At 48.7% G+C, this 12,085-nt stretch overlaps 1 protein-coding gene across 1 annotated transcript in view; it reads right to left on the reverse strand.

Annotated features, from left to right (window-relative positions):
• LRRC74A (leucine rich repeat containing 74A) overlaps positions 1-10,477 on the reverse strand; it is a 29,096-nt gene extending 18,619 nt beyond the window's left edge. Inside the window, exons 1-5 of the mRNA XM_068966261.1 lie at positions 10,441-10,477; positions 8,826-8,954; positions 5,828-6,000; positions 2,627-2,734; positions 1,512-1,608 (exon numbers count right to left, since the gene is read on the reverse strand). Coding sequence (XP_068822362.1) covers positions 1,512-1,608; positions 2,627-2,734; positions 5,828-6,000; positions 8,826-8,954; positions 10,441-10,477 — 544 coding nt within the window. The remainder of the gene's footprint in view (positions 1-1,511; positions 1,609-2,626; positions 2,735-5,827; positions 6,001-8,825; positions 8,955-10,440) is intronic.
• Positions 10,478-12,085: the final 1,608 nt, after the last annotated feature.

Consider the following 12,085-nt stretch of genomic DNA (forward strand, 5'->3'; position numbering starts at 1 on the left):
AATGATACAAACATAGACATAAAGCTAATATGAAATACGCATGACTAATAATGAAATAAAACTATAATAATTTATTGAAGAACATAATAAAAACCTAATGAAACCAAGTTCCTAAATGAAGCTATTCAATATTTTGAATATGTCAGTTCTTTCCTGAATTAACCTAGAATATAAAATATAACTCCAACCAACATCCCAATAAGTTTTTTTCATAGAACTTGACAAAGGTGATTTTAAAATTCACCTGCAGGAGAAACTGTCCAGGAATAGCCAAGATTACTTAGAAAAAGGTCAAACTTTGTCCACTCAAATATTAAATGCATTATTGTTGTTTAGTCACTAAGTCATGTAGGACTCTTTTGCAGTCCCATGGACTGCAGCCTGCCAGGTTCTGTCAGTGGGATTCCCAGGTTGGAATACTGGAGTGGCTTGCCTTTTCCTTCTCCAGGGTATCTTCTCAACCCAGGGATCAGAACCTCTGTCTCCTGCATTGCAGGTGGATTCTTGCACTGCAGAGCCACTGGGGAAGCTCAAAACATATTAAAATATCTAATATAAACATATAAGTATAAAGCTAATATATTGACTATTACATACTTGATCTATTTTATAAATTTCAACTAATTATAGCATATTATAATTTTAATATTTTAAACAAATACTAAAATGGTACAATGTTGACATAGAAATAGATAAATGAAGTGGGATAGAGACTCTAGAAAGGAATCTATATTTATATGGCAACTTAATATATGATGGACATCTCTGGTGGCTTAGATGGTAAAGAATCCACCCGTAACGCAGGAGACCCAGGATCAATCCCTGGGTCGGGAAGCTCCCCTGGAGAAGGGAATGGCAGCCCACTCTAGTATTCTTGCCTGGAGAACAGGAGCCTGGTGGGTTACAGTCCATGGGGTCGCAAAGAGTCAGACATGACTGACTAACACACACTTCAATATATGTTGAAATGGCATTCAAGTTAGTCAGTAAAGGATAAGTTATTCAATTAATGAAGCTGGGCACCTGGCTATGAATTTTAGCCAGGTGAAAATAACATGTATGATTTCTACCTAATGCCTTGAACAAAAATAAATTCCAGATACATTGAAAATCTATGTGGGAAAAATTACAAACATATTTGAAGAAAATAAAAGAAAATACTTTAAAATCTGAAGTAGGAAACAGTTTTTAAGCAAGACTACAAAAATCAAAACCGTAAAAGACTGATGAACTTGACAACAGTTAATATACAAACTTTTATACCAGAAAGCGCCAGGTGTGAGTGCTAAGTCACTTCAGTGGTGTCCGAGCCTTTGCTACCCCAGCGACTGCAGCCCACCAGGCTCCTCTGCCCATGGAGTTCTCCAGGCAAGAATACTGGAGGGGGTTGCCATTTCCTTCTCCAGGGGATCTTCCGCACTCTGGGACTGAACCTGGGTCTCTTGCGTCTCCGGTATTGGCAGGCAGAGTCTTCACCACTAGTACCGCCTGGGAAGCCCTCACAGGCTCACCTGCTAGCTGAAGACTGAGGAGCGAGGAGGTGTTATTCTGGAGGAACTCGGAGAGGATTCTGGCCCCCTCCAAGCCGAGATCATTGTCGGAAACATTCTAAAAGGCAAGAGAACACTTCTGTGTGTAAAAATCCCACCAAAGGGCCCTGTTTAACAAATGATGGGGGGGGGGTGGGGGCTTACTTGAGGCCTGTCCTAAGGGCATAAGGTTAGGGTAGAGAGAGCAAGTGTCAGGTCAAAGGACTGGAAGGGTTAGGGAAATTAAAAGGAGGAGGAGGAGGAGAGGACCCCTGGTTTTTTGATGTTTCAAGGCGAGGCCCTAGGCTGGTCTCAATTCTCTGAAGCTGACCTCAAAGACTCCCCCCACCCTCCCCAGTTTTGCCCTGGTATTTTAGATAAGCACGTTGCACTTTTTTTTTTTTTTTTTTTGGAAACCCAAGATAACTATTTGGAGGGTTTAGTATGAATCAATTGAAAACCAAAATTAAGAGTAAGCAATTATTGTAATTCCCTTCACTGGTTCCTGAAGCACGAATTACTGTGCTTGGAAGAAATTGGGGTATAAATGGACACAGTCCATTCAGGCTAGCGGGAGGGACTTTACATAACTTCGCCATTATTATCTTGGTCATTCTTTCCCCTTCTTTTTTTCAAGTTTTAAAACTGTAGTAAAATAGACGTAACACAACACTTGCCATCCTAACCGTTTTGAAGGGTGCAGCTCAGTGGGCTGAAGTACACTCACGCTGGTGTCCAGCCATCAACAATCATCTATCTCTGGACGCACTGTAGTTTATGAAATTATCTCGTGACTTTATTTTCTTTAAGAAAGTTCACGTTAAGGCAACTCTAAAGAAGTTTGTCCATTTAGGGACTCGTGGGGTCGGATGGAAATATGTTCTCAGGGCTTCCTATGCCCATGGGGAACACAGAGTCCCTGGTCAGCCTCTTAGGTGTGGACCCTCCTCTGAGAAGTCACTTCTAGTGGGGAGGAGCCCCCAGATTGATAGCAGAAAGCCTGGAGGCTGGGCTTGGGGCGGGGTCTCTGGCTTGTCTCGAGTGGGCTCTGAGACCCTAAGTGTGGAGGTAGGAACAGGCAGCACAGGGCACAGCACCATCTCCTGCAGGCAGTAGTTTTCCTGCAGCATCTCCACCAGGCTCAGGATACCCTCCTTCATGATGCAGTTACCCGCCAGCTCCAGCGTGAGGACAGTTGTGTTGGACTTCAGCCACCGCAAGGGGAGGGGGAGAGAGAAAGATGGATGGTGACAGAGTCAGTTGCCTGCCTTTGCCCAGAGCCCATCACCCCTCTTGAACGTCCTGGCTCTGTCAGAGGGTACGGAGGTGCAGGCTAGCAGTTCTGGAGGAGCGGCTAGCAACAGAATAAGGCAGGGGAAACAGCCGTCCCCATGAGTTTTCTTTCCTGGTTGTTGCTTCGTCACTAAGTCATGTCCTACTCTTTGAGACCCCTCGTGGACCACGGCCCGCCAGGCTCCTCTGTCCGTGGGATTTCCCAGGCAAGAGTACTGGAGTGGGTTGCCATTTCCCTGCTCCAGGGGACCTTCTCAACCCAGGGATCGAGCCCATGTCTCCTGCATTGGCAGGTGGATTCTTCACCACCGACCCACCAGGGAAGTTTTGCTAGGACATGCTTCTTCTGGGCACCTCCCTCCCCAACAAGGGATTCCCAGGGGGCATTTAGAAGGGGGACATGACAACAGAGTCCTGCAAAGGGGAAGGCGAAAGGGCGAGGGGAACAGATTTTAACCATTTAGCCTTGAGGAGAGAGGCTTGTGACCTACTCCAGGATTAAGGAGAACGTGATACATTTCAGTTCAGTTCAGTCGCTCAGTCATGTCCGACTCTTTGTGACCCCATGGACCGTAGCATGCCAGGCCTCCCTGATACATTTAAGAACGGTATTTAAGCCTAACGCATCTCCTGTGCCATCTTGCTCAGAGGCCTCTCTTCTAGTTTAGGCTTAAGGTTTATCTGGACTCTCTGACAGGATGTTGCCTCAAGGCTCTTTGGAGGGAACTGGAACTTAAATCCTTTCCTAATTAATTTTTATGGGAGTATAATTGCTTTACAATGTTGTGTTAGTTTGTGCTGTGGAGCAAAGTGAATCAGCTATACCCCCTCTTTTTAGGAGTTCTTTCCCATGTAGGTCGCTACTGAGCATTCAGTAGAGCTCCCTGCGCCATACAGTGTGGCCTCATTAGTTATCTATTTTATACATGGTATCAATAGTGTATATACTGCAATGCCAATCTCCCAATTCTTCCCCACGCCCTTCTCCTTTGGTACTGATACGTATTAGAACCTAAATCTTAAATAAATATCTACATCCAAGCTAGTCTGCATTCCCACAGAGAACAAGGCAAGTGGAAATGACTGGCATTGCAGCAAGAGGGACTGCGGTTAGCTCTAACCAGAACTTCCGTCCTTCCCTTCCCCACCTCGTTCCCAGTGTAGAAAGGCAGACAGGACAGACTCGTCTTTGGATCTGAGCCCTTTCGAAGTGCACAGAGCCGTGAGAGAAGTAGGACGCGGTAGGAGCTCTCGTCCCAAGCGAAGGGAGAGTGTCACAGAGCGAATTACAGCCATGCAGGGAGGTCCTCCAGGGCCTCAGGAAGTGTCTCCTGGCCTCAGCTCTCTGCAGGGAGGGGGTGGTGGTGGCAAAGTTCAGCTGGACTCAAAGGCAAGTGAGATGGCTCAGGGGGCCTCCCAGTCTAGGTGTCATTTAGCAGAAACTGGGACTGAAGGGCCACTTTCAGAGTCGTCCTGGGGGCCAGCACGGTGCATGGCGCCGCGGGTGGGCCTGATCGCCCAGTCCATCCACATTTATTTCACAAGGGCGAGTATCTATTTGTCACCCTCTGTGCCAGCTGCCGAGGAAACAGGGATAAACAGAAAATCCCTCCTCTGCAGGGGATCCGCAACCCATAAGTCCAGGGACATGGAGATTGGCAGAGGAGGGATAGATCCCAAGAAGTATGAAAATGACCCCTCCTATTGGGGCGCTCTTCATCTAAGCCAGGGGAGAGCACGACATGTGAGAAGTTCAACTGTACTGGAGATATCAGTAATAATTAAAAGTTCAGTCCATGGGAATGTCACAATGATTAATTGTCAAATGGGTGATACAGAGAATCAGAGAAGAAAAACGCCCCCTAAACAGAAACTGCTGTTCCTGAGAGCCAAGTCCTGAGTGGATTTCATTATATTCCATTTTTTTTCCCCATGAAGCTCATGAGGTAATGGTGCATTCCTAACACTTCATTAATCAGTCTTTCAACGCTCCATAAATTTCAAGATGGCTTTGTTCTTTCTCTGCTCTTCCCTCCCTACCCTCCTCCTCCCCGGGGTCACGTTCAGTGACTTCTTAATGAGCATGCACTAAGTGCAAATGCTGTTATAGATTCAAAAATGAGTACTTAAAAAAAAAATCAAACTTTTTCTTTACTGTGCTGAGTGAACAAACAGCGTAAGGTTGACATACACCTGTTACATTGTCTGTTTTCCTGAGATGGAGTCAGTTTTGCATACCATCAATTATAAATATGGAACGCTATCTATTAAGTTCAAGGTCAAGTCCTTGTTCACTCATGCCAAGTTGAGCGAGAACATTATTCCTGTGGGAAAACAGGATTCACTCTGCAGTGTGATCTTGAAGAATTACACCTAATATTGGGAAAGGCAGACATGGAATGGAATGGCTCAGTAGTGAACTCATTTATCGCAAAGGTGAGCTTCGGAATGGGGGCCTGGCTGATATTTCGTCTTGTGTTTTGCACTAGCGTTCAGGCCCTAGCCCAGATCAGTTGCTTTTCCAGTGCCCACAGCCTTGTGCCTTTGCTTTCTGGATATGAAAGAGCACAGACTTTCAAGGTCCGGGTCTCTGGTAACCACCTTCTTAGGAGCTAACGGGCATCCATGCCTATTGGGGAAATAGCTGATAGTGATGCAGAGTCTGGGATTCCAGGTGGCTCAGTGGTAAACAGTCGGCCTGCCATGCAGGAAATGAAGGCTTGATCCCTGGATCGGGAAGATCTCCTGGAGAAGGAAGTGGCAACCCACCCTGTACTCTTGCTGGGAAATCCCATGGACAGAGAAGCCTGGCAGGGTGAAGTCCATGGGGTCACAAATGAGTTGGAGATGACTAAGCAACTCAACAATAACATGCAGAACCTAGGGCAAGGTGGGCAAAGAGGTGGCAACTCAGTCCCATGGTAGGGCTCTCTGACTCTTGGGCCCAGCAGCCTCTCAAGCCCCCACCTCTGCCAGGCTTCACGTGCCCCCACTGGCATGCTCACCACCAAGGCTATAGCAATAGCCTTGGTTCCCTTGGGGCCCAGCCCGTGGTGGTTGAGGTTCACGTAGGACTCCTCCATGTTCCGGATGAAGTAGGAGACAGGCACTACGCCCACCAGTTTGCAGGCCTCCAGGTACAGCTCCTTTTGTCCAGTGGTGAAAAATTTCTCGGTATCTACAAAAAAAAGATGCAAGAGGAAGAAGTGGAGTTTCTCTTCTTCCTTTGCCTTATCTTCCTGCTAACCCAGACCACATTCGATTCTGACTGGTGTCCTTTCTGCCTGAGGATCTGATCCTATGCGTGTGTGTTCCTCCAACTGGAAGGTCAGCCCGTGGTGGGAGACTCTGACTCCAGAAAACCCCATGGGGACATCTCTCTTTGGTAAGAGGGAAGGTCCCTGGCTTTAGACTCCAAACTACCTGGAAGAAATTATGTGCTTCACCCCCACCTTCCCAGGCCAACTGCGAAAGGGTGTGTAAGGGTGACCTTAAGGATGTGTGAGCCCGTCTGTGCCCACGTGGGGACACCTTTGAAAGGCCAGCCAGACAAAAAGCTGGTGGTTTGTTGACAGTTGAGGGAGTTTCCACTGCAGTTCCACTGCAGTGACCCCATGGACTGTAGCCCACCGAGGTCCTCTGTCCATGGCATTTTCCAGGCAAGAACACTGGAGTGGGTTGCCATTTCCTCTTCTGGGGGATCATCCCAACCCAGGGATCGAACCCGAATCTCTGTGTCTCCCACGTCGGCAGGTGGATTCTTTACCACTAGTGCACCTGGGAATCCTTTAGTTTCATTGCCACTGTTAAAATGTGAGCCACAAAGTTTTACGAAAGATTTAGAGAACTCCCAACTAGAAAAAGCCCAAGTAGGACGCAGTGGGTTTCTGTATGCGCAAGAATGGAAAGACCCCCAAATCCACTGGAAACAAATACACTTGGGGGCTGGGGGCTCAGTTCCTTGGACTTTAGACCAGCCTGGCTAGTGGGCAGTGGGCGGCGGGCCTCCCTGGATTCTGAATGCCCCACGACCCTCTCCTCATTGAACAAGCTCCACTGATCCAGAGCTTCCCAGGGCAAGCTGGGGTCTAAGCCAGCATCTGTTTTCCGTTCACATCCCTGGGCCTTTGGCCAACCCACCCTAAACATTTCTAAGACAGACAACGAAAGCTTTGTTGGTGGAAGGACAACGTCTTTGCAAGCAAGTTGATTTTATAGGCACAGCTACAAATTGGCCTTCTTTTCCAGGTGATTGTAGACCAGAGGGTTTTTCGAGCTTCAGTACTATGGACATTTTGAATTGGATCATTCTCTTCTGTGAGGGACTGTTATGTGCAATGTACAACATTTAGCAGGATGCTTTTCTTCATACATTTCTTTTTGGCTATGACATGCAACTTGCGGGACATTTCCCAACCAGGGATCAAACCCTGGTCAGGGAGTGTGGAGCCTTAACCACTGGACTACACCAGGGAAGTCCCTGAGCCAGATTCGTGGTCTCTACCCGTGAGATTCAAGTAGCATCTGCCCGCTCACCCCACCTCCAGTTTGCCAAGTGGCCCCTGGGGTGCAAAATGGCCTGTTGTACAGGAAAAGCAGAAGTAACGTCCCTCTTCTCTCTCTTCTGGAGCCTCTCCACCAGCTTGCTATTCCTGCCTGGGCTCCTGTCTCAGGGGCCATCATGGGAGACTTCCTGCCCCATCCTCAGTATCTCAGAGCCAGCTGCTGCGGCGGTAGAAATTGGAGGAGCTGAGCCCTGAGTTTCCGTCCAACACAGAACTGTGGGGCCCAGATTCAGTCCTTAGAGGTTCCTGTTTGCCCAAGCAGGATAGGTAACCCCCAGCTTTGTCCTTGGAACTCACTCTCCTCTGTTGCAGTCCGCTGACCACTTCTAGCTGTATTCACTACAGTTATATTTTCGAGGCTGTTTGCAACAGTGTTATCACTTGCCGGCCATGGGTGTGGGGAGGGGGAAAGAGATAGAAGCCAGATACTGGGATGCAACGTCCATTGTTTCTATCTGACACCCCTCTGACTTTGTAAAATTGGGTGTTGCGATCAGCTTCAGCAGCAACCTTGAAGTGGGAAAGAATTTAGAAAATGAACAACAGGATTCCCCGGGGGGTGGCAGGAGGAGGTCTGTGTTGAGGGTGAGGTTGTAGGTTGACTATGAGGGGGAGGTGACCGCTCAGGGGAACCACACAGCTGAATTCGGCAGAGCAGCCTCCCTTGAGTGTCTGCAGCCACTGATCACAGTGCACCCCCCCAGCTCCGGAACACAGGAGAAGGGGTTCAGCTTGGGGAGTCTGAGGCCAGCGCATCAGGCAGGGCCAGCATTGTTCTGGCTCTGCTTCCTGTGTCCTTTTTCCGCACCTCCTTCCTTGGGGGAACCGGGAGGGAGGAGAGGGTAGAGGTGATGTTTGCAATAACCCTCAGCCAGAGTCCCCTCCCCTTGCCCAGACACGCTTGGATTTGTTGAAGGAAAATGGGGTAACAAGAACGCTCCTGTGAGAAGAGGAAAGTCGTCAGCATGCCAGACGGGCCCCAAATCCTCCAGGGGCCCCTGGGATATGGCATACGGAGGGTGGATGGACCAGGTGGGGTGAACATGGGGTCAGCAGACACTGGCAGACTTCTCGGCCACTCGCACAGTCTTTCTAAACCTCAGTTTCCTCCCCTGTTAAAGGCAGGTAAATAATGCCTACCTCCTGGAACTGGTACAAAGGTGGTATAGAGGCCACTTGTGGAAACAGTCAGAAAACCAGAAGCCCCTGCCCTTTTATTGGTCCAGCTTTCGACAAGCTGATGCAATGGGCATGGGGTAGCGGTGACCGCCACACCCAGGCTGGTCTCGAGGAGGATGAGGCATAACGCTGAGCACAGCCACATTCCCTCCACAGCACGTCCCTCCAGGCAGAGGCTGGGTCGATGGCAGGGACTGATTTCTGCAGCTTCTGAGCAGGCAGGCAAGCCACCCCTCGCCCCTCAAAGGCCTACACTCACCTTCGATCTCAAGATCTGTCTCTGAGCTCTCCTGGGCTGGTTTCTCTTTCTCAACAACCACAGGGGCTTCAGCCTCACAGTAGAGTGTTTCGTTACTGCTCTGCGGTGCAGACACACTGTCGCTCTCATCTGGAAGAAAAACTCAGCTCCTTAATTCTGGAAACGAAAGCCATCAATTGGCCTTTCCCATGGAGGCCAGCACTGGCATTCCTGCCCCTCTGTTTCGCTCGTCGACGACCTGGGTCTTGGCTGCAGCCACTGACCCCAGCCTTATGTGGCTCAAGCGTGCCCTCAGCCCTGTTGGGGGGCCTTCACCCTATGAGCCCTCCCTTCGCTGACACAGAGCAGCCTCCTGTGCTAACTGCCCATCATGTTTCCAGGAGGCTTGCCCCTGTCTCAGCCCCTGGGTTGGGCCAGCCTTGGACGTTGACTACTTGCTCTCTCTTTTCCTTCTTCGTGGCTTGGGTGGGGTTCAGGGTCTGCTTTACTCATTCAGAGAAAGGACATATACGAATGCGGAGGCTTCTTCATTGGCAGGCACAGAGGGCAAGGGGCAGGGCAGGTGACTTGGGTCAAATGTAAAATAAAATGGAACAGAACAGTCTCAGGGAACCAGAGGGTTAACTTGATTCCTAAGGATTTGACCTAGCTCCTCTTCCTTCCAATCCAAATTTATGACCATGCAGAAGGAAGAGCTTGCAAATCTCCCTGGGGTTGAGGGGTTGAGACTAATTGCTATGATTAAATACAAGAGTCCTGGGATTTTCTCACACCAGTCCCCTGCACTTGCTAGATGGAACTTTCTGTCACTGGGCCTCTGATCTGGAACCAGCCCTGGGCTCCTTCCTACAAGCCACACATGAAGGTAGGGCTAGTCATGGCCGTGTCAGCAGGATGCAAAGGTCTGGGGAAGCCAGGTTGCACCACCAGGTGGCCTGTCAGAACTCAGCGCTTTTAGGTGGGCTGATCATTCATGGCAGGGGTCGCAAGTTTTGACCACCCAGGTTCTAAGAGAGTGGGTTCCAAATGAGCTCAACAGAGATCTGTGTCATTCTCAGCCCTTGTCCATAGACCCAAGCTCCAACATTTATTTCCCAGTCTGTAAGTCAAGGTCTGTGTGACAAGGGGTAGAAATATTAATAGCAGTGGTCTGACACTTAGAAGACATACAACAGCTTAGCCATCAAACATAGCCATCAAAAAGTGATGGTGTCTTAATTTCTTCATTACACAATGTTGGAATTCCATCCAACCAGTGGAATGTTGCTAACTGTTGAACTGGCTCTCCAGAAAAAAGAAAATCCTGATTTGTTGGCCAATGTAGTGATGTAAATATTCCCAACATGGCAGATTCCCAACTACCAACATGATATTAACCAGCTCACAGAAAGAAAATTAAAGTCATCCAGAGCTGGTATGAGCTAGTTCTAGCCCAGCATTGCATGCAACTCTCTCACTCCCTGTTTGGCCAGCCCTGCACTCATCACACATTACCCCAAATCTATAGGGGCCCAGGAGAAGAGGGAAGAGGGCTTCCGGGTCTGCACGGTCATTAGGCATTACACTTGAGGCAGCCAGAATGGCCTGAGTGGTGAGACATGGGACGCATTTTCACCTTTTGTCTCAGGCTCAAGAGGTTCGTCATTGTCCATGGTGCCAGGGCCCTCTCAGGGGCTGCTGCCAGCTTCTTGGCACCCTTTTTCTGCTTCCCTAAGAAGCTACTGGTCCATTCACCTCTGTCTCAAAATTTATGTACTCTGCCCTCACCCAGACAGATCTTAGGCAGGGAGCCTGCAGTTATCGTTCCATCCCAGCAAGCCCCGGGGAGAGTGGAGTTTGGTGGGATGTGCCTGGATTTGACCCCAGCTCTGTCTGGGAGTGGGAGCTGCTTCCTAGGATCATCAGGGAGAGAGGTATAGCTCTATTCCTGGGAGCCCTGTTGAAAGGATGCCCATGCACCTGCAACTTTATGACTTAGGACCCACTTTCATTTCATAATCAGCATTCCATGACCTCATGCAGTCATTGTGATCCATGCGGGTAGACCCGGCAACAGCGAGCCTCCCACCCTCTTGGTGACCCTGGCAGTTATCTTTTCTCTTATGTCCACTGGGGCCAAGCCCAGGCTTGGTTGTGAGTGTGCAGGTGTTGTGGGGAGGTGCCTATCAGTGGAGTTCTATTTCCCTCTGAGTCAGGACCAAACCTAAGCCCTTTAAAAAGTTGACCGTGAAGAGCCACCGCCATGTTCTTCTCTCAAGGTGGTTGTGCTTCAGGTACAAAATATTTCAGTGATGGGTGAGGTCAGTTTTCTTCTTCCCAGTTCTTCTTGCTTTTTTCTTTCCCCCTTGGGAGAGTATCCTCAACCTTGGGGCAGAAGATCAAAAGCAAAGCACGACAAACACATGTTCTATCACTACAATTGGTTGCAGCCAAAGCGCTGTTCAAACTGCTGGGCTGCCTAACTTGAAACCATTCAACCATCATTCCCACGCCTGGCTGTTTTCACATGCCTTGGAGTTGAAGCCCACTTGCATTTTACTGTCAAGAGAATCTGGAGGCGTGTTTGTTCCTTCTTGATAAACTATCAACACATCAACGGGCAGGTCAGTGACTGGAGGGCTTGGGGACATGAGAATCCCTCTTTGCCACTCAAGAATGATGAATATCTGGGGATGCATGTAGGGAAAACACAGTTAGAACCTTGAATCAAAAGAAATATGTAAATCTGAGACATGACTCATCCCTCCAGGCATTCATTCTGAAAATTTATGGAGCATCTGTTACATATAAGGCACTAAGATAAGCACCACAATGGGGAGGGGAATGCAGACATGATTAAGACTTGGGTCTTCCAGTGCGTGTATAATACAAAATAGAAGTCGACACGGCCACTCCTAGGTTGTGAGGGTCCTGGGCAAATACTTTTGGCAGAGCTTCTGTTCAAATAAACAATTTGAGTTATCCTAAATCAGCATGACAACATTTTTAGTGGTCCAATCTCCTGCGGTTCTGTGAAAGAAACACGGAACAGGCCAAAGGAAATGGTCACCTCCTAGGATAACTTGGTAGGCATGAGTCCTGAAGACCCTAGGCATATCTGGTCAACCCCCATACTGGTGCAGAGGATAAGAAAGTGAGGTATTTCTCTCTTAAAAGAGAAAAATGGTGACCCGAAAGTATTTAGATCCTGGTCTAAGTTCTGGGTGCTCTGCCTGAACAGTACCATGTGGTCTAAGGTACCACAGGTGAATTAGAAAATT

Source organism: Capricornis sumatraensis, chromosome 2 (assembly GCF_032405125.1).
Source record: "Capricornis sumatraensis isolate serow.1 chromosome 2, serow.2, whole genome shotgun sequence".
Lineage (NCBI taxonomy): Eukaryota > Metazoa > Chordata > Mammalia > Artiodactyla > Bovidae > Capricornis > Capricornis sumatraensis.